Source organism: Chelonia mydas, chromosome 22 (assembly GCF_015237465.2).
Source record: "Chelonia mydas isolate rCheMyd1 chromosome 22, rCheMyd1.pri.v2, whole genome shotgun sequence".
NCBI classification, from domain to species: domain Eukaryota; kingdom Metazoa; phylum Chordata; order Testudines; family Cheloniidae; genus Chelonia; species Chelonia mydas.
Genome location: NC_051262.2, coordinates 15,185,803 through 15,210,926, shown reverse-complemented (window position 1 = coordinate 15,210,926; position 25,124 = coordinate 15,185,803). Strand labels below are relative to the sequence as shown.

General features: G+C 42.1%; 1 protein-coding gene across 4 annotated transcripts in view; it reads right to left on the bottom strand.

Annotated features, from left to right (window-relative positions):
- Positions 1-441: 441 nt before the first annotated feature.
- Positions 442-25,124, bottom strand: part of TTC12 (tetratricopeptide repeat domain 12) — a 35,517-nt gene continuing 10,834 nt past the window's right edge. For 3 of the 4 annotated variants that reach the window (XM_037882459.2, XM_043534102.1, XM_043534101.1), the window contains 16 exons: positions 24,428-24,487; positions 23,052-23,123; positions 20,871-20,931; positions 19,442-19,630; positions 17,913-17,982; positions 16,507-16,595; positions 14,724-14,892; positions 11,882-11,974; positions 11,297-11,360; positions 10,032-10,166; positions 9,758-9,862; positions 8,819-8,887; positions 7,750-7,851; positions 6,088-6,187; positions 2,636-2,861; positions 442-614 (listed from right to left, as the gene is read on the bottom strand). In XM_037882459.2, coding sequence (XP_037738387.1) covers positions 539-614; positions 2,636-2,861; positions 6,088-6,187; positions 7,750-7,851; positions 8,819-8,887; positions 9,758-9,862; positions 10,032-10,166; positions 11,297-11,360; positions 11,882-11,974; positions 14,724-14,892; positions 16,507-16,595; positions 17,913-17,982; positions 19,442-19,630; positions 20,871-20,931; positions 23,052-23,123; positions 24,428-24,487 — 1,680 coding nt within the window. In that variant the 3' untranslated portion in view covers positions 442-538. The remainder of the gene's footprint in view (positions 615-2,635; positions 2,862-6,087; positions 6,188-7,749; positions 7,852-8,818; positions 8,888-9,757; positions 9,863-10,031; positions 10,167-11,296; positions 11,361-11,881; positions 11,975-14,723; positions 14,893-16,506; positions 16,596-17,912; positions 17,983-19,441; positions 19,631-20,870; positions 20,932-23,051; positions 23,124-24,427; positions 24,488-25,124) is intronic. The other variant, XM_043534100.1, reaches the window with a different exon arrangement.

The window sequence follows — 25,124 nt, the reverse complement described above, 5'->3', positions numbered from 1 at the left end:
AAGCTGAAAGGCAGGAAGCGTAACACTGATACACGGAAATACATGGATATTTTTGATATCAGCTGATAATTAGCCTGTGAACTTCATTGCCACAATCTCATTGAGACAGCGTTTGGCAGAATTAAAAAAAAGATGACATTTATATGTAGCAAGAATATCCACCATTATGTTCCATACATTTGAAACAAGTTATATAAACCCTCAGGCTTCAGGACTTAGCCAACCACTGACTGACAGGGGTTAGGAACAAAGGCAGGTTATTCAATAATTGTCCCTTATGGGGACTCTCACACCTTCCAGTGCTGGCCACTGTCAGAGCCTGGAAACTGGATAAGATGGACCAGAGGTCTGATCTGGTCTGAGAGGTGGTATGGTGCCAAGGAACTGACTTTCATTCCCCTGGCCATGGGAGCTGCAGTTTGATAAAGGACTGAACGACTGTTTAGTCTCTTTGAACAATTTTTATTAGAGAAGAATGAGCAACAGCAAACAGAATACTACAGTATTAACAACCTATATTCAAAAACATTTGGGGAATTCAAAGACCTTGCACGTATTTCATAGAAGAGTTAATGATTGCCATTCCATTGAGCTCCCGCAGTTGAAGAATATGCCTGCAACAACCACAAAAGAAAGCAAGGATCAGATGTCGGCAAGGATGGCATAGGACTGACATGCAAGAAATCTAAACTTCCATTGCTCTATTACATCCCATGCACAAGCTGTCGGGAATCGTTAATGCCTTATCCAATAGATTCCCCATAAGAGGGGAGCAAGACAGACAAAGCTTATATATTACTGTTCCCCACACAGCAGGAGAAAATAAAAGAACATTAAACACACAGAGATACTTTATAAAAATGTTCAAGCAGAATAGTAGGTTTTAATCTATTACAGCAGACATCTAAGGTCAGTAGAAGTAGTAAGAGTGAGGTCTCTCCCTTTTACTCTCTAGCAGCTTCTGATCAAGGGTTTGCACTACATTTTCTCTGCTGAAAGATTCAATTTGGGAACATTTGCTCTAACTGGCAGAAGTGAAGAACTCATCAACTGGGAAGCCGAAACCTTACACCCTGATCTTTATTCAGTAGCTCAGCATATATATTAGTACGTCCATGCTCAGCTCCTATGACTGGACTACAGGGTGTACAGTAATTAATGGGTAATGTGCAGTCTGCTAGGACCTCTCCGTCTCTCTGTAAACATTCTTTCCAGACGTTTACGCTCTTGTTTTGCTCTCAGGTCACTTCTCTGATCTCTACAATTTGTCATACCATTCCTTCCTCTTTCATTCTTTCAACAGAAGCAACATTATAGAGCCGTGTAAAACAATTCCCAGAAAGCTATCCAAGCAAACCAACAGTGAACAACACAGACATCCAGTGTCTTCTGGCTTCACCAACATGCAAAGACCCATTCAGACAGCAATGTGGACAATTAACACTCTGCCTGCTAAGACCACTCCAGGCAGCAAAAGCAAAGGGCACACATGCACTGCGATACTGACTACAGCTAGACGGGTTTAGCTGGAACTATTATATGCACTAGATGGACAACTATCATACAACCCCATTTTAAGCCCTGGGATCCTCTACCCCATGCTTTCACACTCCCTCATGCTCATAAAACATTTTGTTTTGACTTTTTCTAAACATTTCTGAGATGGCCCTGGAAATCCACTCAATGGGGAGTCAAGGCTCCCAGGGCATCTGGGCTGCTAAGGAGCTGGAAGCCCTGGCTCTGGGGCAGGGGATCTGGTGGGCTGCTCCAGAGCCAGGGAGCTGGGTCTACAGAGGTGCAAGAGATCTGGGAACAGTTTTCCCAACAACACTGAAATATTCTGGCAGACAAGTTTTGATTTTGTGGAAAGTAAGTTTTCTATCAGACAATCATCCCTATGGAAAGCTCCGGGTCTGCTCTGCTGACCAGAGCCTGTGAATCTTCTGCAGCAGCCGAGGGAAGCCGACACGTGTCTGGTGATGCTCCGGAGGAATGAGCCTGTGCTGCCCATAAGGCTCCAAGCATACAGAATACGGAACGGACAGCATGCCCCCTCTGTCCCTCCCGCCAGGAGACAGCATGAGAGCTCTCTACTCCCTGTCAGGATACAGGGGCAGACGGCACCTGCCCAAGGAGACACAAGGTGGGGGAATGTCCAGAGACCTCCCATCCCAACACCCATAAAACAGGGAGATGAGGAGACAATCTCTCCTTCCGAGAAAGTAAGAAATTAGGAGGAAAAGAGAGAGATGCCTGCCTCCCTACGAGCAACTGAACCCACAGAATGGTGAGAATGCCAATGTACTTGCCATGACTGAAATGAAATTTGGAGCCTCCAGGCAGGACTCAGGGACAAAACCTGGTGGGAATCCCAGCTAGAGGGAAGTTGATGGCTCTCTCACTATTTCTGTAACATATATGGTATCCGCATGGCTCTGGGGGCCCTGGTTTACCTCGGTCCATGCTGCTGGATCTCCCGTCTTTTCCACAGACCTCTGGTGGTAGAGTTAGCTCTCTAGCTAGTAGGTACCTGGTAAGTTTTCAAGCCCTGGTGCCTTAATATATGTATTTTTTTAGGAAGACGTCACATAGGCTGGACGGTGCCCAAGGATAATAGGGATCAGCCCCATAATACCTTGGCTCGGCAGTGCAGAGCTTTCCTAAAGCAACTGCTGCGTTCTCTTGCACAGAGGTTTTCTTGGCTTCACCACCTGCATGTTTTAATAAGATCATCACAATGTTGGAATTCAGCAGGGATGAAGCAGCTCCAGGTACTTCGAAGCATCTGCTGAGGCAAAAAGCAGCGTTCCCCACCACCATCTCGTTCTCGGAGGCCAAGAGCTTCAGCAACACATCAAACTCTGGGAAAAGAGAAAGGAACAACTTGGAAGGGTTGTGGTACGTCCAGCAGAGGGCCAGGCCCCAGAGACACCAGCAGAAATAGCTCTTTGAAAATGGATGGCAGAATGGAATAGTGACATCTGATACCATGGTGGCAGCAATAACTAGTCAGCACTGGGAACTGGACAGAGAAGAAAATGCAAATGAAAAGGAGAGCATGCAGCATGGCAACGCCCCATCACATGGGGCTGCCCCACCCAGACCCAAGACCCAGTTTTGGGAGGAGTTGCAGGCTGCTTGCTCTGTGGAGTGGATAGCCAAGCACAAGATCTTGGTATCTGGGAGTAGGTCAACCAAGTCGCTCGTGCCCATTTCACTGAGCATCACTGACACCAACCCCTGAGGAAACAATCTAGTCTCCCATCATGGCTCAGTGGCAAATGAAAAAGGAGGGAATGAATTGCATCAACCTCCTCTTCTCCAGCTGAGAGCCAGGTGTGGTTCCCATGCAGAGAATTAATACCATCCTGAGTGCGATCAGAGCGGGGTCTGACAGCTGTGCAACAAGCTCTTTTTTCCTCTCCCCGAGCATCCTCCCTTCGCTGTGCTCCTGCTGGCCACGGAGTTCTGCACTGAATCTGAAATTCAAAGTCCAAGCCCTCTTCTGGCAGCATAAGCTCAGTTTATGCATCTACAGCCATGCTAAGATGGAAAGCCACTGCACTAAGACTACCACCAAAAAAAAAACAAAACAAAACCAAAACCAAAAACAACAAAAAAAGCGCAATGCATACAGCCAGATCCTCAGGTGGCCTAAAGCAGCACAGCTCTGCCAGCTTCAGTGGAGCTATGCCAATATACACTGGCACAGTATCTGGCACACCATCTTGGTACGGAGCTGCGGCGCTGTTGGCAGCTCCTGCAAACAGCAGCAGCATCTCCTAAGGCCACAGGTTCCAAACAGCATTCAGAGAGGCTGCTTTAAAAAAACAAACAAACAAAAAAACGATGTCCTTCTCATGCTAAAGATTCCCCACGGGCTACACAAATCTGCTCTGATTTTTCTTACATCGTCCCTTCTGTTCTTCCTAATCACATCATCCTTTCTCTTTTGTTCTGCTGTGACAATAGCTCCCGAGAAGCTGGGCTGCTCCAGACCGCAGCAGGGGCACCAACAATGATCCGTTTCAGAAGCTGAACTTGCTAGCCTGATTGGAATGCAGTTTAATGTCAGAGAACTACAGCTTGACCTAAAAGGGCTCCCGGCAGCAAAACAAAATCTGGGCTGCTGAACTGAGCTGACAGTATAATGTGACTTAGCACAAGATGAACACCCAGAGCTCGGTTGGAAAGCATCACATTGTAGCATTATTAGTAACACGAAGAAAGGACGTGCATCTCTCCACACCCCACATCAATTAACAGCACTTACATGGGGTGTAAAAAGGAGAGAAGGTGCTTCAAGTGGCTTTTAATGGGCCAGAGTCCTTAGGGTTCAAGTTCCTCTTGACTTTGAAATCTTTCCCTTGATGCTACCAGGAAACAACGCTCTCAGATATTTCTTTGTAATTGGCTAGTGAGAAATAAAGATCTAAAAACCTAGAGATCTGCTCTGAACCCCCTGCAAGAATGAACTTGCAAATAAATAAACCCCAGCTTCATTATGCTGTTTCCTTGTCATCTCATCTTCTCACATTAATGGGGCACCACACTGTATCTCATTACCCAGTCGAACAAAAGGGAAAGAGAAGCATAGAGTTTGGAATTAAATGATCTTTTACTTTTATCAACATGATCTGCACTCAGTCTGTCCTTAACAAAGAGTTGGTTAGTCATGCAATTAGGATTAAGGTCTCTGGAGTTCCTAGAGGAAACTCTAAAGCACTGAGCCCCTGTGGGATAAAGTTTTACTCAGTTCTGCATCTGAAGTTACCAGACACAGAACAGCAGAAGCAGGTCTTTTGCTTCCAGACTGTTGGGGCCAGTGGATCAGACAATGGCCTGTAAGTCAGGAGATCTAGACTCTATTTTCATCTCTCCCATTGACTAGGTGGGTGACCTTGGGCAAGTCTCTTGACCCCTCAGCTTAGTTTCTCCATCTGTAAGTGGTGGATAATAACGCCTGCCTACCTTTGCACAATGCTTTGAAATCTGACAATGAAGAGTGCTACATGCAGGCTAGTTATTATTATTAGTAGTAGTCAAAGAAAACTGAGGCAAGCTTAATTTATATAGATAGAGGGAGCAGGATGAAAATACTATAAAAAGGTACCTACAGAGCCATAAGAATTAGTCTGACAGGAAGGAAAGGGATAATCCATATTAGCGGAGATCATCAAAATAAGGTGGTATGGCCCAAGAAGAGGAAAGAGAAAGATGTGACACCATGCATCTTTCTGAGTGCAATGAGGCATATCTGAGATTGGAATTCGCTGCTCAGAAAGAGAATCTCAACTACAGCAATAGCAACATTCAGAAATAGTAGAGGCAGATGTCTACTGCGATCCAATAATGATATCGGCAGTTGGACCAGGTGATCCAAAAGGTGCTGGCCAGGTTCAGGTATAACACAGGCATTCTAAGGTCCTGCAGAGTGGAATGGACTAAAGCTAGATTTTCAAATGTTCTGAACAGTGGTACTGCACACGATCACAACTACATACTCAAGTGCTGATAACTCAGAAAGACTTAAAGGCACTAACACGAAGGAAACGTTTGTGGTGACACTCCTTCCACCCTCTGTTATTTTACTTAGGCCAATCTTTCAAACTTGCAGTCCAAGGGAGCTGGAGCTGCATGCTACCTCTAAAAGTTAGGCCACTTTTTCAGATGCCTAACTATGGTTTAAGTATCTTTCTTCAGTTGCCGCACTGGGAAATCTGAACCTATTTCTTTAGCCTTTTCTAGTAAACTGCTGACTGGATTAATTCCCGTTAAATGTTGTTCAATGTATTTCTCCCAGTCTGGGGATCTGCAGATCGAGCCATTTTACTAAGCTAAGTGCAGCCTCCATATTCTACATTCATTATCTGCTGTGCACATTTCCACTTGCACATGGCTGGAAGACGAATGAAGCACTAAGCTAGGAAGTGAAATGGTACATTTTTCTGTAAACATGGTGGCATCTGTATGGGAGTTTAACAGAATTAATGCTCAGCTCCATTTTAGAGGAAAGAGCATTTCTGTGATGGGAGCCCTGGGATAAACCTCTGCATTCAATCTCGGGCTAATAAAGTTGTCACTTACTTTTATCTGAGTTCACCACCTCCTCTTGAGCCTGGCTGTTGCTTTGAGTACAGACAGCAAGGGTCTTTATAGCATAACAGGATGTGGTCTGTCCACCAGCCTGGATTTTAATTAGGATTAAAAAAAAAAAACATATATAATTTACAGTCCACACATCACAACTTTTGCAAGAACAGAGAGAACATCTCAAGTACTGGAAGGTTGTTTGTGGATGCTTTATGCCTGGGCATAAGTATCAAATCAAGATCCTTCTAGGAGATGCTGATATCTCTTTTAAACCCACCAGCTCATAACTATGCACAGAAATAGACTTTCAGCAACTCAAACCCTCTTGCTATAATCATCTGACCTTTGATAGGACTACGTACACCCACAGGAATAAATCTGCTATGCAAATTTAAATTAAAAAAGAGCATTGTCATAAACGAATAGCTGATAAGGGAATAAATCCATCAAAGGGCTAGATTTACTATCCCACAAAGGTCTTTCTTTATACTTCCATGTACGAAACTCATTTGTTCTCTCTGCTCTGTGAACATTGCAATCTTAAATCACTTCAGGAGATGAAAAGCTAGTGCATCTGCCATTGAGTCACCAGCCCACTGGATATCTTTTGTTTTGCAAGTGACATTTGAAATTAAGAGCTTTGAGCACGTACACATGGGGCACATTAGCTTCTATGTTCTTAGATAGCGCTCAAAGTGGCAAAAGCCATCTTCTCCCTGCACGGAACACACAGGTACGACTGCAAAGCCAAAGCTCTGGTATTGGACTCATTTCAAAATTGGTAATTAACTCCATTACCATGCCAGTTACAAAAGCTGAAGCTGGCGTTGTACTTTTCCATGCCACTTATTATTTGTATTACAGGAATATCTAGAGCCCCAACCAGGCCTGGGCTCCGATCACCTGGATGCTATACAGACATATTAAAATCACAGCCCCCTGACTTGTTCCACCGTTCATTTAAGATTCAGTGGAAAAGTTCCTGTTTACTTCCATGGGCTCTGAACCAAGCTCCCTATATTAGGATCCAACTGGATCTGCATCAGTGGACTCCTGTGTTTGCTGAGAGCCCCACTGACTGAAGTTGGGCTACATCTGAGCACAGGTGTCTGCCCCACATGGACAGTTACAGAATTGGGGCCTTAGCTAAAGACAAGAAACAACAGGCGGGTGAGACACGGGCAAGGGAGAAGGCAGCAGGTGTGTATGCTTTCGTATGGACTAGCTATGTGCACACTGTCTGTTTAACACGCTGTTCAGGAGGAGTGATCACAATCCCTGCCTAAACCTTCTCAGCTGGCGTCACCACAGAAAGGATTTGAAGGGAGACTGGTTAGTGGCTTTACAGACTTTCAATTAATTTATTTCACCTTTGAAGCTTTTGGGCATTGGATAAGGACACTTTTCTGAATGTTCAGTTAGTGACATACACCCAAATGATTTATAGGGGATGTAATATCTATAAAAAGCAATGCCCTGTTTCCAGTCAGTCCTGTAAGATTCCTCTGTGTCTCCTTCACATTTTTACAGGTGGGGTTCTCTAAACAGAGAAAAGAAGAACACGTAATAAATATAATAGGGTGGGATTTCTGCAGTCCCAGGGAAAACCCTGACTCTGTGGGAGTGCTATGAAGTGGAATCAGTTCAGGAAATTACCTTCAAGAATCTAAGCATTCTCTTCACCACACCTCCTGTCACCGCCTCTTCTACTGCCATTGAGCTCGCTGGCAAGATGTGACTTAGAACCCCAATGGCTCTCTTAATAAAAATAAAAAAATTAAAAGGTAATGACTTTTCTCTTAAGCGATTATGTCTTTCTGCCCTGTGCTCTTTTATTAGGCGTCCCAATAAGTCCTTTGTGTAGGTGGCTGGGTAAGGCCAAAGTGGGAATTAAAGGGGCAAGAAAAATATATATCCTTAAGGAAATGTTATTACAGAACAATAGCTTTAGCATGTTGCTCATTTTAGTATCTAGACCCAAACTCAGCAAAGCTCCTAATGGCTCAGCCTAGGGAGAGGTGATTCCAAGCTTCAGCATGACTCCCGCCAGCTTGAACTATGGGAAGAGTTAAAAGCAGCTCAGTAGAGCTACCACTGTTTCAGAGTGGTAGTAAGTAAAATAGATCAGCATGGCTTGTATTAGTTCAGTCAGAGGAGAGATATTCCCAGCTGACACCGCATAAGCACCACCAGCTTGCCTTGGAAGAGCTGGTATTAATGGGAGTTACACACATGTATGGACTGGGGTACAATACCCTGGAAATGATTCAAGCACAACAGCTGAAACAGAAGACACCGAGTCTGCAGTTGGTGCTTTGCTTCTGGATTCATTTCTTTGCCTATCTCTGGAAGAATTTTAATAACTAAAACCACCCTGGTGATAATACATTGTAAAAAAACTTCCCTGACAAGCTGTTCCAGTCACAGAACACAGAGAGCCTCTTACATCAAAATAAAAGTCCAAAACAGAGCAAGGCAGAGAACTACGTTGAATTTGTGTTCTACATCAATAACACATTCAAAAAAAAAAAAAATCTTGGCTTTAGGATCATTATGCCCTTGATCCTGATTGTGCAGATTACCTTGACTGGAGCCACAGAGCTAAATCCACATGGGTGCAACAGCTTGACCTAAAGAATTCAGTTGTAAATTCAGGGCCTGAAGCTGCGAATTTAGTGCAGGGTTGGTTACACAATCTTCCCTTAGCTCATAGGTATCCACTTACCGTCACAATCCTTCCGTCTTTACTGCCAAGCAGAGACAAACATCTCCTGCTAACATCCACAGCATGCTCCTGAAACAATAAGCAGTATTAGAAATTCAGGTCTAAAGGGTCACAATCAAGCTTTAATTAGAAATGGCATTAAGAAGGCAATCACATGGCAAGGAAGCTTTCAAGGGAGATTTCCACAGCCACAATTGACAGTAAGGTGCCTAATTGCCATTTGTGCAGTTGAAAAATCTCCCCCTCAATCCTTAGGGCATGGGTAGTTTTGGCTTCAATGAGCTTTGGATCAGGCCCCAAACTTGCACTCAGGCAATATAGTTGAGATCGTGAAATAGAATACAACCTTTCCTTGGTGGAGAGGAATGAATGTGCATCATTCAGATTTCCACTGGTCAGGCTCTAGAGAGGAACTTTACACTGTACTTTCTGCCACAAAATATTAAGGAAACATTAAATGTTTATGTTAAAAAAGAACGTAATCAAAAAGGATCCCAGAGTTCTCCTCACATTAATCATTTTACAGAGGGAAAAAGGGGACAGGGTGAAGAGCCTTGGTAGAACAGAATGTTAACTGCCCGAGGGCTAGCTCTTGAGCCCCGAAGTTCACTCCCATGTCTGCTGTGCAACAACCATTTGAAACAGATGTTCCTGATCCGTAGCAGTGTAATTAAACTTTCCTTCCCAATGCAGACTGAGAGATTCTCAATATCCACCAGTAGGATGACCACAGTAGTTCTCCTTCCAGCCTCCTAGTCCATCTAAATGCTCTGAGATTGCAAAGACTCCCATTAACTTCAGTGGGCATTGGATAAGGTCCAAATACAATAATGAGAGAGAAAGGGGCTGGAACTGTTCCTGAGGCTTTGAGGCTTCAGGTAAGTGGTAAAAGCAATCAGGAAGCTTCTTCAGAACATCAATAAACCTTGCATGCCATACCTGAATGACCAAATTTGATTCCAGGGATAAGTTCATCATCAGGCCCAGCACTGCGAACAAACACTCTTGGTATCCTGCTGAGTTGCCAGTGAAGCAACACTCATCCTACACAGAGGAGAACAGACTATTCAGCATCTGATTCAAAATGAACAGGTTCAAAATCATGGATGTCCTCAGCCCACCTCACATCTGCCTACTGATCAATAATTGTCAGATGCTCTGAGATCCCTGGAGGAAACACTGTTGAACTAGTAGTATTCATTAAGTTAATTACCACAAGCTTTAAACAGGCCTGCCAGCATTCCTGGTTTTCAGCCATCTGCAGTCGGATGACTGCATCAGCACACAGGTCCCCCATGGTGCCAATGCACTGGGCGAGGGCTGGCTGGTTCACCTGGTTGATGGTTTTCTTTAAAAACAAGAGTAGAGAGAAAGAATATTCAGGACAACAGTGATGAAACAATAATAAAGTGCAGAATACTCCTTTGTCATTGTTATTCCTGCTGCTTTAGCTGTGGAAACAGGAACTCTGTAATTACTCCTCTCATATAAATCATAGAGGTGCATCATACTTGGCAAATTACCTTGACTGAAGCCACAGAGCTAAATCCCTGCATATCGTTTCGAAAATTTACACCAATGGGGAACTAGCAATTGTCTCTCTGCATCCTGACCTCAAAATGATAAAACTCCCTCCCCCACCAGGTTGCGTCCAAACTGCGTGACAGACCCAAGGGTAGTGACAGTTAACAATTTTAACATATTTTCAAAGGGAAAACAAAAACAGGTGAATCCCAGCTATTGTTCCATTTTCTCGTCACTCATTTCAAACAGTAGAGAGAGAGTTTTTCCTTCTCATTATATCCATTTTTGTCTAATGCAACCCATGCCTAACCTGAACCACCTCCTGCTGTTCCAACAGAGGCCTATTAAAGGACTATGCATTTGAAATGTGAATAAACTATGGCTAAAGAAAAGATCAAACCACTAAACCCATTTAATTTGTGACCTAAAGTTGTCTTCAGATCCATATCTCCCTAAATAGGAAACATGTAGAATAAAAATCAGTCAATGAGACATTTGAATCTGGGACAGGGTGAACTAGTTAGTGACAAGTGTATCCAAAGTCACAAAAAGGACTGGGGGGAAAAAAAACCCTCACACAGGGTGAAATCTTGGCCCCACTGAAGTCAATGGAAGTTTTGCTACTGGCTTTGTTAGAGCCAGGATTTCATCTCAGGAGTTTTGTAAAGTTGCTTTCTTGCTTCAGAGCATAAGCCAACTTCTAAATATTGGGGAGGAAACTTTCCCTAGGGGTAGGATGCCCTGTAGCAAGCAGCTGTGGGATTTCTTGCAGCTACTGGACTGGAAGGATCCTGAGATGATTCAGCATGGCAATTCTTACATTCCTAGGACTGACGAATCATGTGAATTCCAGATGTGAACAATCAGCCCCAAGGCTAAAAGGAACTGATAGAGCAGAAATTATGCAAACAGCACTTTTCATGCAAAATATGGAAAAACTAGGCTCTTTCTTACCAACAACTGTGCGAACAGAGGCAAAACACTTGTGGAAAGTTTGATACGACACTGGATTTTGAACCTGTTGGCAAAGCAATATTCATCAGCCAGTTGTGGATCTAAACAAAATTAGCACAGAAAAATGCACCTTGTAGCAACCAAAAGGCTGGCTCTAATCTTATCCCAACTGGAGAGGATTCAAAATAACAATATAAATGCAATTTTACACAAAACCATACATCCTTGGTTTTCCCAATATCCGGTTTTAATTTTGCATAAAAACTTCCTTACTATGTAAGAGTTAAGGAGTGCCCTCAGCCACACTTGTGCAAATCCAATGGAGTGACACTGGTGAGAGTGGAAAACCTCAGGTTACTCTCTTGTAAAAAGTGCAAGATGAAAAAATCCTTCCATTTTTGCCAAGGCCTCGTATTTAATAGCACAAGCATGAAATGGCTCTTTGCCCTATCAGACACATGAAAAGAGTATTCTATATGCAGCTCCGCAGGTTGTTTTTTTCTGACTTAGCGTTGTATATTCTGGGGCTAATCAAATGACCTCACAATTCTAAAAAAAGTGAATGGTTTAAGAAGTACAAGTTACTTTTCCTCCTTGATTAGGTTAGATAGCAGGCTCATGGCAGAGCTAGCTCTGTCATCCATAACACTGACGAATGCAATCAGCATCTGCAGCCACCTGTAAGAAAGTTAATAATGCTCATGTCAGATAGATTATACAAATATGCACCAGGGGTAACATTTACAAGAGCACCTAACTGATTTAGGAGCCTATGTCCCATAGAGTTCTAGTGAGATTTAGGGCCAAATCCTCAGTTGGTTTCAATCAGGAAGCCAAGCTGATTTACACAGCTGAGAATCTAGTGTAAAGTTTTCAAAAGCACTTAACCGATTTAGGAGCCTAAATCCTTTGAGAGAGATTAAAGCTTAGTCACTTAGACTCATAGACCTTAAAGTCAGAAGGACCATCATGATTGTCTAGTCCGACCTCCTGCACATTGCAGGACACAGAACCTCACCCATTCGCTCCTGTAACAGACCCCTAACCTCTGGCTGAGTTACTGAAGTCTTCAAATCATGATTTAAAGACTTCAAGTTGCAGAGAATCCACCATTTACATTGGTTTAAACATACAAGTGAGCCGTGACCATGCACCTGCAGCTCTCAGTGACTTCCGTTGCAATTGTGGATACACAACACCTAGGAGAATCAGCTGAACGTGTGCATTTTGCACACCTGACTCTTTTTTGACAATCATGCACAAACTCTTTCTTCATACAAGGAGCTGTCATGATATTTTACACCATGAAAAAATTAAATGACATTATTATTAATAAATGCATCCAAACTTTCCTTCAGACATGGCTCATCTCTTTAACCTTCCTTTTGATTAAAAATGTCTCTGGATTAATGTTGTACATATTTTACTAAAGTATGTACATCTGTTTAATCTTTTCTGCTCATCAATTATTTCCAACTATTTCATTTAAACCAGTCCATTAAAATTTATTCTCTGTTTAATTGTAGCAGTAGGCAATGGTACAGTAACAGAGATAATTGACTGTGGTTTCTTTCTCCATTCAGTGAGTCACTGCAATCCTCTGAAAAATCATAAATTTCAGTTACTGGACGATGAGAGACTCAGCTTGAAACTCAACACATTGAAAGATAACCTAATAAGCTCTTGATGAAGAGAGAGAAGTGCACATATTTGATTTTCACCTAAGGAAAGGTTACTTGAGAGGTGCCCTGAGGTTATCTAAACTTTTCCAGTAACAAGCCCTTTTCTATTCAGCTGTAAAAACATGCTTGGATGTGAAATCTGCCATGTGCTGCAGAAAGTTAGGATGTCTTTCCCCACACCGCTAACTATCTTAAGTTGAAGCATGTTGCATGGTATTCCTCTCACATTGCTGCTCTCTTTGTTTTAGTGCGTTTGCTCAGCTGGGCCTGCCACTTCAGAAACTGTCCAGGGATAGTTCTGGTGACAAGCTGAAGAAATCAGGCATGACTTGGGGGAATTCAAGAATTTTTTTGATGTTAGTTTGTGAACTTAGTACTGGTGAAAGCTGCCTGAAGCGCTCTAATACCCTGTGGTTAGGTCACTAGCCAGTGGGCACTGGAACGCAAGAGACTTGGGTTTAAATCTCCTGCTCAGCCACAGACTTCCTGAGTGACCTCAGATAAGTCACTTGGTCCCTCTGTGCCTCAGTTCCTCATCTGTAACAGAGGCAATTGCCTCACAGGGGTACAGTGAGTATAAATGCATTAAAGATTGTGAGGTGGAAATGGAGGCCACATAAGTACCTAAGATGGGTAGACAGCTGAAGTCCAAGCTTCCCTGTTACTGTGCCTCACCCCTGATCTGGGGATACCTTTAGGGAAGAGTGGAGTTAAGCATTCCTGGTCTAGTCAGTCTCCGGCCTCCAATGCTGAGGCAGACAACAATTGTGCCAATAATTGCCACCTGTGTTGGTGATTTCTGTCTCCTGAACAAGAACACAGGAAGTGGGATGAGATTACCATATTCATTTGACAGAGGTCACGAAATCGCCATCAGAGGGAACTGACTTTCAGCCACTGTTCACCTGGGGTAGGTTCAAATTCATGAGATGTTCTGTGCTGTTAAAGTCACGAGCCAGAGCTACAAAAGACATTCCCTGTTTTCAGGCCAAAATTCTCTCCAACATCACTGCAGCCTTCAATGCGTATGTGGCACTCTGCCCAGGTCGTATCAAATATGACCATGGGAGCCAGTAGCAGAGCCAGGTTTTGAGCAGTGGTGGAACCGCGGGCCAGAGGGGCACGTGATGGTAATCAGTGGTGCCACTTTAATTATACCTGTTGACTTGAAAAGATGCCACAAAGTCTGCCAGGTGGGAAGAGTCACTCTCCCATTAGCTCTACCACTGGAGGGAGCCACAGAAGGTCCACCCAAGGGAGAATTTAGCTTCTGGAAACCTTTTTTGCCTGGACCAGGGGTCGGCAACCTTCTACTTGCAGCCCATCAGGGTAATCCACTGGCGTTGCTTCCCGCAGCTCCCACTGGCCGAGAACAGCGAACTGCAGCCACTGGACGCTGTAGGGGGCTGTGCCTGCGGATGGTCGTAAACAAAACATCTTGCGGCCCGCCAGTGGGTTACCCTGATGGGCTGCATGCCAAAGGTTGCCAACCCCTGGGCTGGACTTTATATTCCCTTAGATAAGATGTGGATACTGAAGTGCTCCCCCTATGGGTTTGGATGACCTGGAGATAATGGTGTTGGAAATTTTGTCCAGGAATCCAATAATTCTAATCTAGTTGATTTGGGCCATAAATTTCAACTTCCTGAGTGACACGGCTAAGCGTGAGTTCCTTGTTGTATGTTATCCTTTAGCTGTGGACTGCAAGCGTACAACCGTTTATGGATTCTAGCAGAATACAGTACTTGGTTAGGTTCTGGTGCCTGACCAGCAGACTTCTTCCATTCTCGGTCTGAGAGTACAGAGACAGCAATGCCAAGCTCTGCTTCTGGATATCAGGCACGTCAGATGATAGCAGCACGGGGAGCTGCACATTCACATCAGGGTGAGTTAACAACAATCGCTGATTCTCCTCTGAAAAAGAAAAGGTCTGCGTCGTACATCATGTGCCATAAAATCCCTCTACAGCAATTAAATCAGAACCTGTAGAAAATCATTCAAATGTATTATTATCTTTATTTCATCCACTTAGGGCCCTTACTCTACGTGACTGGCATACAGGAGTGTTCATGTCACATAATATCATTTCAGGAAAAGACAAGGCTAGAGTACTGCCCTCCATACATTATTCAGACTCTCCAAAATGGACAAAGCAGCTGGTCCCTTAGCATATTCACGCAATATTCAAAATCTGCTGTCATTTGCACCAGTTCAACCTCTTGGATATTAGCTGGGTCATGTGGGGGGGTAAATCAATGTGATTTTGGCCCCAAGTCTTCAAAATGTTCAATATTTTCCTTTTGTGCCATTTGGTATACCATCCCTTACCTTGCTATTCCCTTTCTGCCTACCTACAACCCCTCTAGAATTACAGGATTGAGGGTCCTGTTACACACCCAGTATGCTGTGCAGGTGAAAACAGATTTTCTGGGTCTTAACAAGTTGTGCTTTATCATGCTACAGTGGCACCTATTTATGGCATTCAGCCTTGCATTGCTGTAACTGGTTTAAGAAAAAGGACCTCAGCTTCCAAAAAGAGCATAAACAAAAAAAATATGGATCTTCCCATGAGTTTAATACTATTCCACAGAGAAATTGTACATGGAATCTCACCACCAATATTTTGCTACCACTCTTGGTATCTGCATGGAACTTCCAGGGCAAGAGAACAAAATTTTGCTTGCACTATTAGATGTCCTCTGGCTTCCCATTTTACAAGAACAGATATGAAAGTGCCAAACTGTCTGTCTGTCTGTCTGAATGGGCCCTTCATACCATATAATAAAATGGAATGAAAGCTTCAAAATTAGAAGAATGGGCAGAATGCAAGCCAAAATCATCCATAGTCAGACACAATGAGCCACAATTTTAATTTAAGTAGCTACACAAAGTCAACAGAGCTATGTTGATTTACTCCAGCTAGGTATCTGGCCCTCTGTTTTAAAAGTTAGGCCGGAATGGATCAAAAACACACTGCAAAACATCACTAAGGCTTACATTTACTCCAGACAACAGAATACTCAAGAAGATAAACAGCAAATGACTTCTCCTTGCTGTTCTGCACTGGCTTTGTTTGTTGAGGTGCACGTGTGCGCAGCCCTAGAAGGGGCTGGCTGCAAGCCTTCGTTGCTGCACACCACTCCCGACATTAGCTAACTAGAGCTAGAAATTCCAGCAAACAGGGAAGAATTTGCTCCTGACAAATAGGTACTAATGATGGAAGACATGAACCCAAGAGCAAATGATGTCCCCAGAACAGCAACTCACTTCAGCCTCTGCAATAGCTTTAAGCCATCCATTAAAATAGATAATAATTTCATTGCCTAGGGGATCCACAGCCATAATTGTATTTTCTGCTAGCTCTATGCCTGCAGCAGTTGCATCTGACCTGTAAATCTGTGGTGTGCTACAAGGTCTAGACCCAAGTTCTCTGGGGAGTGATATTAATTGAAAACAATAATTTCAGATGTCGTCAGTGCCATATTAGCAGTACATTAACAATGATTAATGCTGATTACACAGCCTTACCATTCCCAGCACAGACTGCTTGCCAGAGGATGAGAAGAGAAATTGACAATTCCACTTCAGCGGTGTTTTTCTTTGCTACAGAGAGGCCCCTGAAACGAAAATATTTATCTACAAAACAGCAGAGGAAAATGTGGAGTTAGAGAAGCCCATGGGGTTTCTCTACCTGAGGATCTGCCCCAGGATTTTTTCTTTAAGTTCTCAAGCTCCAAATCTGGCTATTTTAATAAACATGTTTAGGAACGCTGGTTCCATTTCCCAGTCAGATTCCTTTGCCACTGGCTTTGATATATTGCCTGTATAAACTGGCTGCTTCATGGACCCCTACTGAGACAGAGTTCTGAGCTCATCCCTGCACTCTATGGATCAGTGAGAGCTGGGCTCACCAAGAAGCCACATACTTATGTGGGTAAGGGGGCAGATTGCTTCATATCTCAAGCCACCACCAGTGGCTGACAGAGAGTGATTCTGATAGACTCTGAAGGGATCACCATGATGCAGCCTTATTTGGAATCCTAATGCGCCACTCCCATCCATTTCAACTTCTTGGGACCAACTCAAATCTCTCTGTGCTAGACCAGTCTCAAACCAGCAAAAATTTCTAGTCGTCATGTCTTCTGCATAACATTTTGCAGCCAATACCTCACCGAACCTTTCCAAATATATCACCAATGAGTCCGTCATCTCTTTCCCAAAAGAATTTCAAAAACCAGATTTCAGCACTAAGCAAGTGGCTTTGATCTCATGCAGAGCATCTATCCTCTCATCCATGAGGCAGACTGAATAGCAAAGGGGCTTAAAGTGAAATAAGGTCACTAGCTCCTGTGCTTGACTAGTAAAGTACAATACAACAGGCAGCCAAGAATATACAACTGATAAGCAGCAGAAAATATAAATCTTGGAGGATGAGCCTCTCCCTCGATTATAGGGCTGAAACGGGGGCCCAGAAACGGTTGTACAGCTCACGTTACAGCACTACGGAGCCACATCCCCAGCTGGTATAAGTCAGCATTTGGCATCAGGACAGCTCCATCCATTTACCCCAGCTACGGACCTTGCCCTCAGTCCATTAAGTAACTGAGTTTCTACATCTGCGATTCTTTTATGTTAAGTTTTACAACCCTACTCTCATCTTCGCAGCTACGCAGAGAAATGAAAAGGACTAACCCTACAGGAGTACCCAGGAGACTAAATCTGAAGCACAGCAGGTGTTTTGTCCGTTATATCCAAAAGCGCATTATTTGTCTGAAGGTCAAATAGAAGTCAATATAGTGAGACATGAAAAGGCTGTCACATTATCTTTTGATCATTTCATCTGAATTTCATGAGAGGCGATTGTGTTTCTTTAAAATATCTTTTCATTTCCTCATGTTGTAATACCGCACTGTTCTCCTTACGAGATCCCTTACCGTCTTATGACCTTATTGTCACTGATGATACTGAATCCATTGTTTGTTCTAAATAAAGTTTGTTCAGTGCCTGAAACAAATTCAGAGATAACCACATAAGCCCAGCAATCCATCTGCCTGATATATCATCATGAAGGCACACTCCTGTTCTCTGGAAACAGAGTGTTAAGTGACAAGGTTACAATCAACAGCTTTGGGGAACAAATTATACATATTTATATCGCAAAAAGGGAAAATCCTCTAAACAGTATTTGGAGCAGAAACAGCACTCTGATTCATGTCTGTAATTGTACAGAGTGACTGACTTAATTTAAAGTGCTTTGCAAGGAGTCAGGAAGATTTAAACACCAGTCAGGCTTTGCAAATCAATTCATTTCATCTGTGAACTGTAAACATTTTTAAACAAACAGCTGTTAAAGGATCCAAATCAACACCAGAGTCCACATGGGACTGGAGGTGATAAAGTAGGAAGAGCCCAACCATCTCACTGAGTCCAGGCCCTTATTAAAGCAGAATACAGGTCTGAGAGAGAGGACATCTCACATACTGGATGCTACCCAGTTAGAAGAATGTACATTTAAAGGGCCAGATCCTCATCTGGTGCAAGTTGGGTAGCTCCATTGGGAATTGGCCTAAAATTTACAGTATGCTTTAAAATTAAATCGTAAAAAATCAGCTCTCCCTTTACTTATCTTGTTAGACCAGAGTTTTACAACAACTGGTGATACTCAACCACCTGAACTCTTTGCTGTAGATTTAGCAACATTATCAACACATGCAATGGAAACACCTGAACTCAGAACTTGTCAGGATTTCAGTAGAGATGAGTCTAAACTGTGATGATCACATCTGATACGCATTTGTCCAAAGTCTGAGTGGCTTTGGGTCTAACATTCTATTTGGAGCCCATTTAAAAGCCTTTCAAATTCAATGTTCTCTTCAAAAGGCAAAATGTTGGTGATTTATCTGATCATTTACATTATGTTAACAAGGATTAATTCACTATCCCAATGAACAGAACAATAGTGGCCAGTTTCAAAAGAAAGCTAGAGTACTGGATACAGAATGGATTCACGTGGTTACAGTTTACCATACATTTATGAGAGAAGTTTGCCATCTGGGTTTGTTCCTGAACATTTATCCTGATTTCCCAAACTATGGGGTGTCTTCTCCTTTGATGTGGCACATATCTCCTCAACGGTCTTGAGAGTTAAGTGCAGATCTCCCATTTAGGGGGAAAGAGAGCTGCCTTTCAATATTGACAAAGTAAGCTCTTCATGTTATTCTGCACAGCATGCCCAATTTGCACACAATTGTGCTCAGATTTTAGGCCCAAAAATATGTGAATGTTTCATACATGCATTTACTGGCCCAAAACTTTTGAAATATCAAGCCCATAATGTACATTTTTTTAAAAACAGAGGTAGAGTTTTTATAGGCCTGATCCAACTCTCATTAAAGACTGCCATCTATTTGAATCATGCCCCAAATTAGCACATTAGACAGACAGATTTGCATAAAATACTTACAATCTTTTATTGATTCAGTCAAAACTCTAATCCCGCCTGCATAATAAAGGATATTCTGGTCAGGTCTATTGAGTTTCTGGAGCAGCTCTTTCACAGACACAGCAGTGTACTTTCCAGACTGAAATTCCTCCAGAGCTCTCTCTTCCTCTTTTGCTTTTCTTTCCTGTAAGTCTACTTCATTCATGCAGTCTTCAACACCAAAAGAAAGAGAAACTAAAAATGAAATTCAGTAAAGAGGCCACAAATTCTTGATACACATTAAGAACAGTGAGGAAAGAAATGAAACGCCATTTGATATCCTGATGTTGACCAATATATGTTGGGAAAAACATATATAATCACATTGGCAATATGTATTATTGACACCACATATATTAATATGCATTAAGCATACAATATCAGTATAATGTTATATTGTATATATTTCTAGCAGTTACATATCTTAAACTGGCCTATGTCTTTCTATAATCCTGTTCATTTATGCTAAGAATCCTGCAACACTTTTCAAAGTTGAAGTCAGCTTTGGCATGAGAAAATAAGAAGCTTGTCAAAGGCAAAATGTTCTGCCCCGCAACAAGCTGGGAAGGTACCTTCACAGGCTGGTCCCTGGAATGCCAGTATCGAAAACAAAGATAAGGCAGGTACAAAACAACAAATTAAGAAACTGGCACAAATGAATGGGTTGGATTTTAGTGAAGAGTTTTGGTAACTTGTAAAATCATCCAATAAATACTCCTAGCTAAAATGCATAACTTGGGAAGCACACCTTCTGTGTAAAGTGAAGGTAACAACACAGCACAAGACAACTTCTTGGAAACTAGCATTGTATTGAACCTTTTGTCCTGTGCTATATTATTACTGGCTTTTAGCAATAAACCTGACTGATATTGGTTATTTGGTCTCTTGAGTATATTTCATAATGAACCAAAGAACAGTCAAGCAACTGACTATATCATTTATCAACCATGTCAACTGTACAGAAAGATTGCGAGGCAAAGAGGGAAGAAGTGGCTCAGTGATTTGGGGCAACATTCTACTTTCTGCACATAGGCCAATAAAAGTAGAATGACTCTTAGCTGTGGCCAACCACGGGAAAGGTTAGAGAAGAGAAGTTAACTGGAAGAAGAAACAGCTGGATACAGAAACTGGATGGAAAGAGTCCATAGAGAGGCTTAGAATGCATAAGGTTGGTTTTTAATTTAAGTTCAATTTTGATGACAGGATAAAGGTACCAGAAGGACCCTGACGTTAGACTTCTTGCCTTTAAATAAAAATAAAAGGGGTACTTGTGGCACCTTAGGTTTCGTGAGCTACAGCTCACTTCATTGGATGCTTATGCTCAAATAAATTTGTTAGTCTCTAAGGTGCCACAAGTACTCCTTTTCTTTTTGCGAATACAGACTAACATGGCTGCTACTCCAAAACCTACCTTTAAATAGACTTTCCTTCTGGGGATCAATTTCTAAGATCTTCTGATAGGACTTCCTGGCCTTAATAAAAGAAACCCAAGGCTATATGGTTAGTTGAAAACAAAACGGAAAAGATTATGCAAAAGATGTCTAACTTGACTGGGTCTGATCTAAGACCCTTTGAAATCAATGGACTAACTCCCATGGACATCAGTGGACTTTGGATCTGGACTATAGAGCTTTAGTCTTTGTTCTTCGCTCCCTGCATTTTTTTATTTAACATCTCTAATCCAAGTCGTGACTCTGAACTCAACAAGGAGCAAAACATGAATTCAGACCCCCCTTCTTCTGGACTCTTCAAATCTATGAAGTTGGGGAATGCTATTTTTTTACAGCCCAGAAAAAATAAGCTTTATAATATACAATAGAATCAATCTGCAGCAAGGATGGTTAAACTTTCATGGTTGAAAACACTAGGCAATCCTCAGTCAGTATGTCATTTTAAAATTAACAAGATAGTCAAAATATAAATCTAAAAATCCATCATTGGGAAAAACAGAATGAGCAGATCATTCTCTGCGAGAAATGAACAAATACCAGCCAACAAGTTAATAGCAAAAGAAATGCAGCTACAAAATACAGCACCAAATGTCATGAGAACTGTACATCTTAGATTATTTCTCTCCCAGGTCTAGCCTCAAAGTATAACCAATTTAGTAATTTCATTTTAAAAAATGATTAGAAGAGTTCTTTTTACTGATTAGAAAATCAAATCAAATTATATTTTAAGAACATTCAGGTTATAGCTACTGTTCAGCATAGGCAGGAAATGTAGAATTAAATGGTCTATACAACACTTAACCCCTTCAGAGATTTGGCAAGAGTAAAATTAATATTAGGGTCTTCACTAGCATACTCCACCCTAACAAATCCCAATGTGCTACACTGGGATCACTTCACCCACCACTGAAAGGCACCCACTGCTGAGTGAAATGCAGCAATAACTGCACCACAGACTCCTGTAACAACTCAGAGGAATGCCACCTATAGAATCACCACCACCATTTCCTGCAGCATGGACATGTTCTTTGGAGATCTCCCAAATCCTAACCCAACCTAGCCCTGCTTTAATTGAGGAAGGCAGATGGGGCCACTGCACAACTTGCTGGTATAGCTACAAGTCAGGTTCCAGGGCAGAACTGGCGCCAGGTATAAGCAGATGAAGCAACTGCTTATGCCCTGATCTGCTCAAGTGGCCCCCCTATTTGCTTTTTATTATAAGAACTTGCCTGTTTTAATATTGGGTGGGGACTATTCCTGCTTAGGACCCCCAATGAGCTAGCGTCAGCTCTGTTCCATGACCTATCACGGCAGAATCCAGTCCAATGAACAGGAACCTGTCCATGCTTTTACTGCTTATTGGTCAGAAATGTGGGATGGAGAATTCGGTTATTCTGTTTCCATCCAAAACTGACCAATAATTTAAAAAGACAGAACCACTACAAGTTATTATTAAAGACTAATACAAAGTACGACAGTGAGGAAGGGAGAAAAAAAAATCAAATGTACAACAAAATAGGGAATAATTGGCTAGGTGGTAGTACTGCTAAAAAGAATTTAGGGATTCTCGTGGATCACAAATTGATTATGAGCCAACAATGCGATGCAATTGTGGAAAAGGCTAATATATGGGGGGTGTATTAACAGGAATGTCGTATCTAAGACATGACAGGTGGCTCTGCACTGGTGAAGCCTCAACTGGAATAGCATGTCCAGTTTTGGGTGCTACACCTGAACCTGATAAGAGACTTCAAAAACGTGTTAAGGACTGCTATAAAGAGAACAATCAATCGTTCTTTATGTCCACTGCAGGTAGCACAAGAAGTAACTGACTTAATCTGCTGCAAAATAGACTTAGTTTAGTTATTAGAAATAACTAACTAATAACATTTTGTCCCCCAAGCAACCAATGTATGACAAGACATTAGCATAACATGCTACCATAAGTCAAGTGTTTAAGACCATTTCTCTCTCTTCCATTGCCTTATAATGCCAAACAATGGGCAGACATATATTCTGCTTATTCTTATACTGGTATAAACCTTATCTAAGTTGCTAAACCAATGGAGTTACTCCAGATTTACACCAGAGTATTTAAAAAGAGAATGTGGCTCAACCCCAACAAGGTTTGTGCAGCTTACCTCATTGTAGTCCTTCAGGGCCAGATGAGCTTTTCCCATATGGAAATAGGCTTTAATACATTTTTCGTTGCACTGCATTAAAAAGAATTAATCAAATAGTTTAGAATGTTGAATCATTACACACTGCTGTCTAACCTCCTGGCTAATAAAGTTACAGCAATTGCCCAAAAACCTATAAACATGGAGTGTGCTGCCCTTTAAGTGAAGCTGGCTGACTTTCAGTTAATTGAATAACACTTAGGCTGCCCTCTGTAACACAATCAATTGCTATCATACGGAAATTTCTCAGTATACTTTTCATTTCTATTCATACAGAATACTACTAAGGACCAGATCTGGTGTAAGTTGATGTAACTCCATTGATTTCAGTAAAGATACACAGATTTACACTAGGAGAAGACATGGCCCCACATATTCGATTTTTCAGGCAGGAACCACATCCATATCTGGGAAAAGCAGGGTCACCCTTCTCCCACAGCACCCTATAAACTGCAAAACGTAGACCCAGTCTCATCATTTGATAGCCTTAGGCCACAACGGGAAGAAATCAACAATATGACATTAATCATACATACAGACTAGTGGTTTGATCAGAAATAAGAATGTGGACCCATACTCCGCATATATTAAAATTCTTTAAAAACCTAGGACCATATCCTCTGTGGGTGTTAACTAGAATACTGTCATTGACTTCAGGATCATAACTTACATTAGATGAGGATCAGGACCACCGTTCCCTCATACAAAAATCAGACGTCAAGAATTATAACATTCAAAAACCAGTCGGAGAACACTTCAATCTCTCTGGTCACTCGATTACAGACATAAAAGTGGCAATTCTTCAATAAAAAAAACTTCAAAAACAGACGCCAATGAGAGACTGCTGAATTGGAATTAATTTGCAAACTGGATACAATTAACTTAGGCTTGAATAAAGACTGGGAGTGGATGGATCATTACACAAAATAAAACTATTTCCCCATGTTTATTCCCCCCTCACTGTTCCTCAGACATTCTTGTCAACTGCTGGAAATGGCCCACCTTGATTACCACTACAAAAGGTTTTTTCCCCTCCCCCCGCTCTCCGGCTGGTAATAGCTCACCTTACCTGATCACTCTCGTTACAGTGTGTATCGTAACACCCATTGTTTCATGTTCTCTGTGTATATAAATCTCCCCACTGTATTTTCCACTGAATGCATCCAATGAACTGAGCTGCAGCTCACGAAAGCTTATGCTCAAATAAATTTGTGAGTCTCTAAGGTGCCACAAGTACTCCTTTTCTTTTTGCGGATACAGCCTAACATGGCTGCTACTCTGAAACTAGTTATACTCTGTGTCCTACCAACTGATTGAAGAAACGGCAAAGCACTTACCTTTAAAGCCCATTCACAATCATTGATTACTTTCTTGTACTCCTGCAACTTCATGTGAGCCTGAAATAAAGCCAAGATGGGATACAGATCAGCAGACTTATCAGCCCAAAGAAGAATTAGAATACTGTGTATCTCTATAATGTTTTTCCAAGTTCAAAGCACAGACATTAGTTTAATTAAAGTGATATGCTTTAACCCACAAAGAGTGCCAACATATTGACTGATACATAATTAACTGCTTCTGGTGTTTTACCATGTCTGTACATCAGTGTGCAGTGGATTTTCAAGTGAGTTAAACACAAACCAAGCACAAAACTCACATGGGTCTGTGCTAAACTTAGGGCAGGAAAAAGTCCTCATTTCACAATTAAAAATTTGACTCATCTTTCCAAAATAAGGTAATTTGAAAAATATATATACCCCACTGAACTTTCTTTTCATGTCGTGGTGCGGATGGGGGATGACCTGTGCATTGTGCTGTCATTGAATGTGGGGTGGGGGGGAAGGGCAGAGCAATGGAGCTTGTGGACAAACAACCCTTCCATGATTAGGCTTCATTCTGACCCTCCATGCAGGAGACAGGCTGCAGTCACAACAGGAATAAAATGAATTTAAGAAGACTGCTGAATCATTCCCACATGGTCAAGGGAGTAGCCAAAGTCTGGGTTGTGTCTTTCAGGTTTGGTTTTGCTTCCTG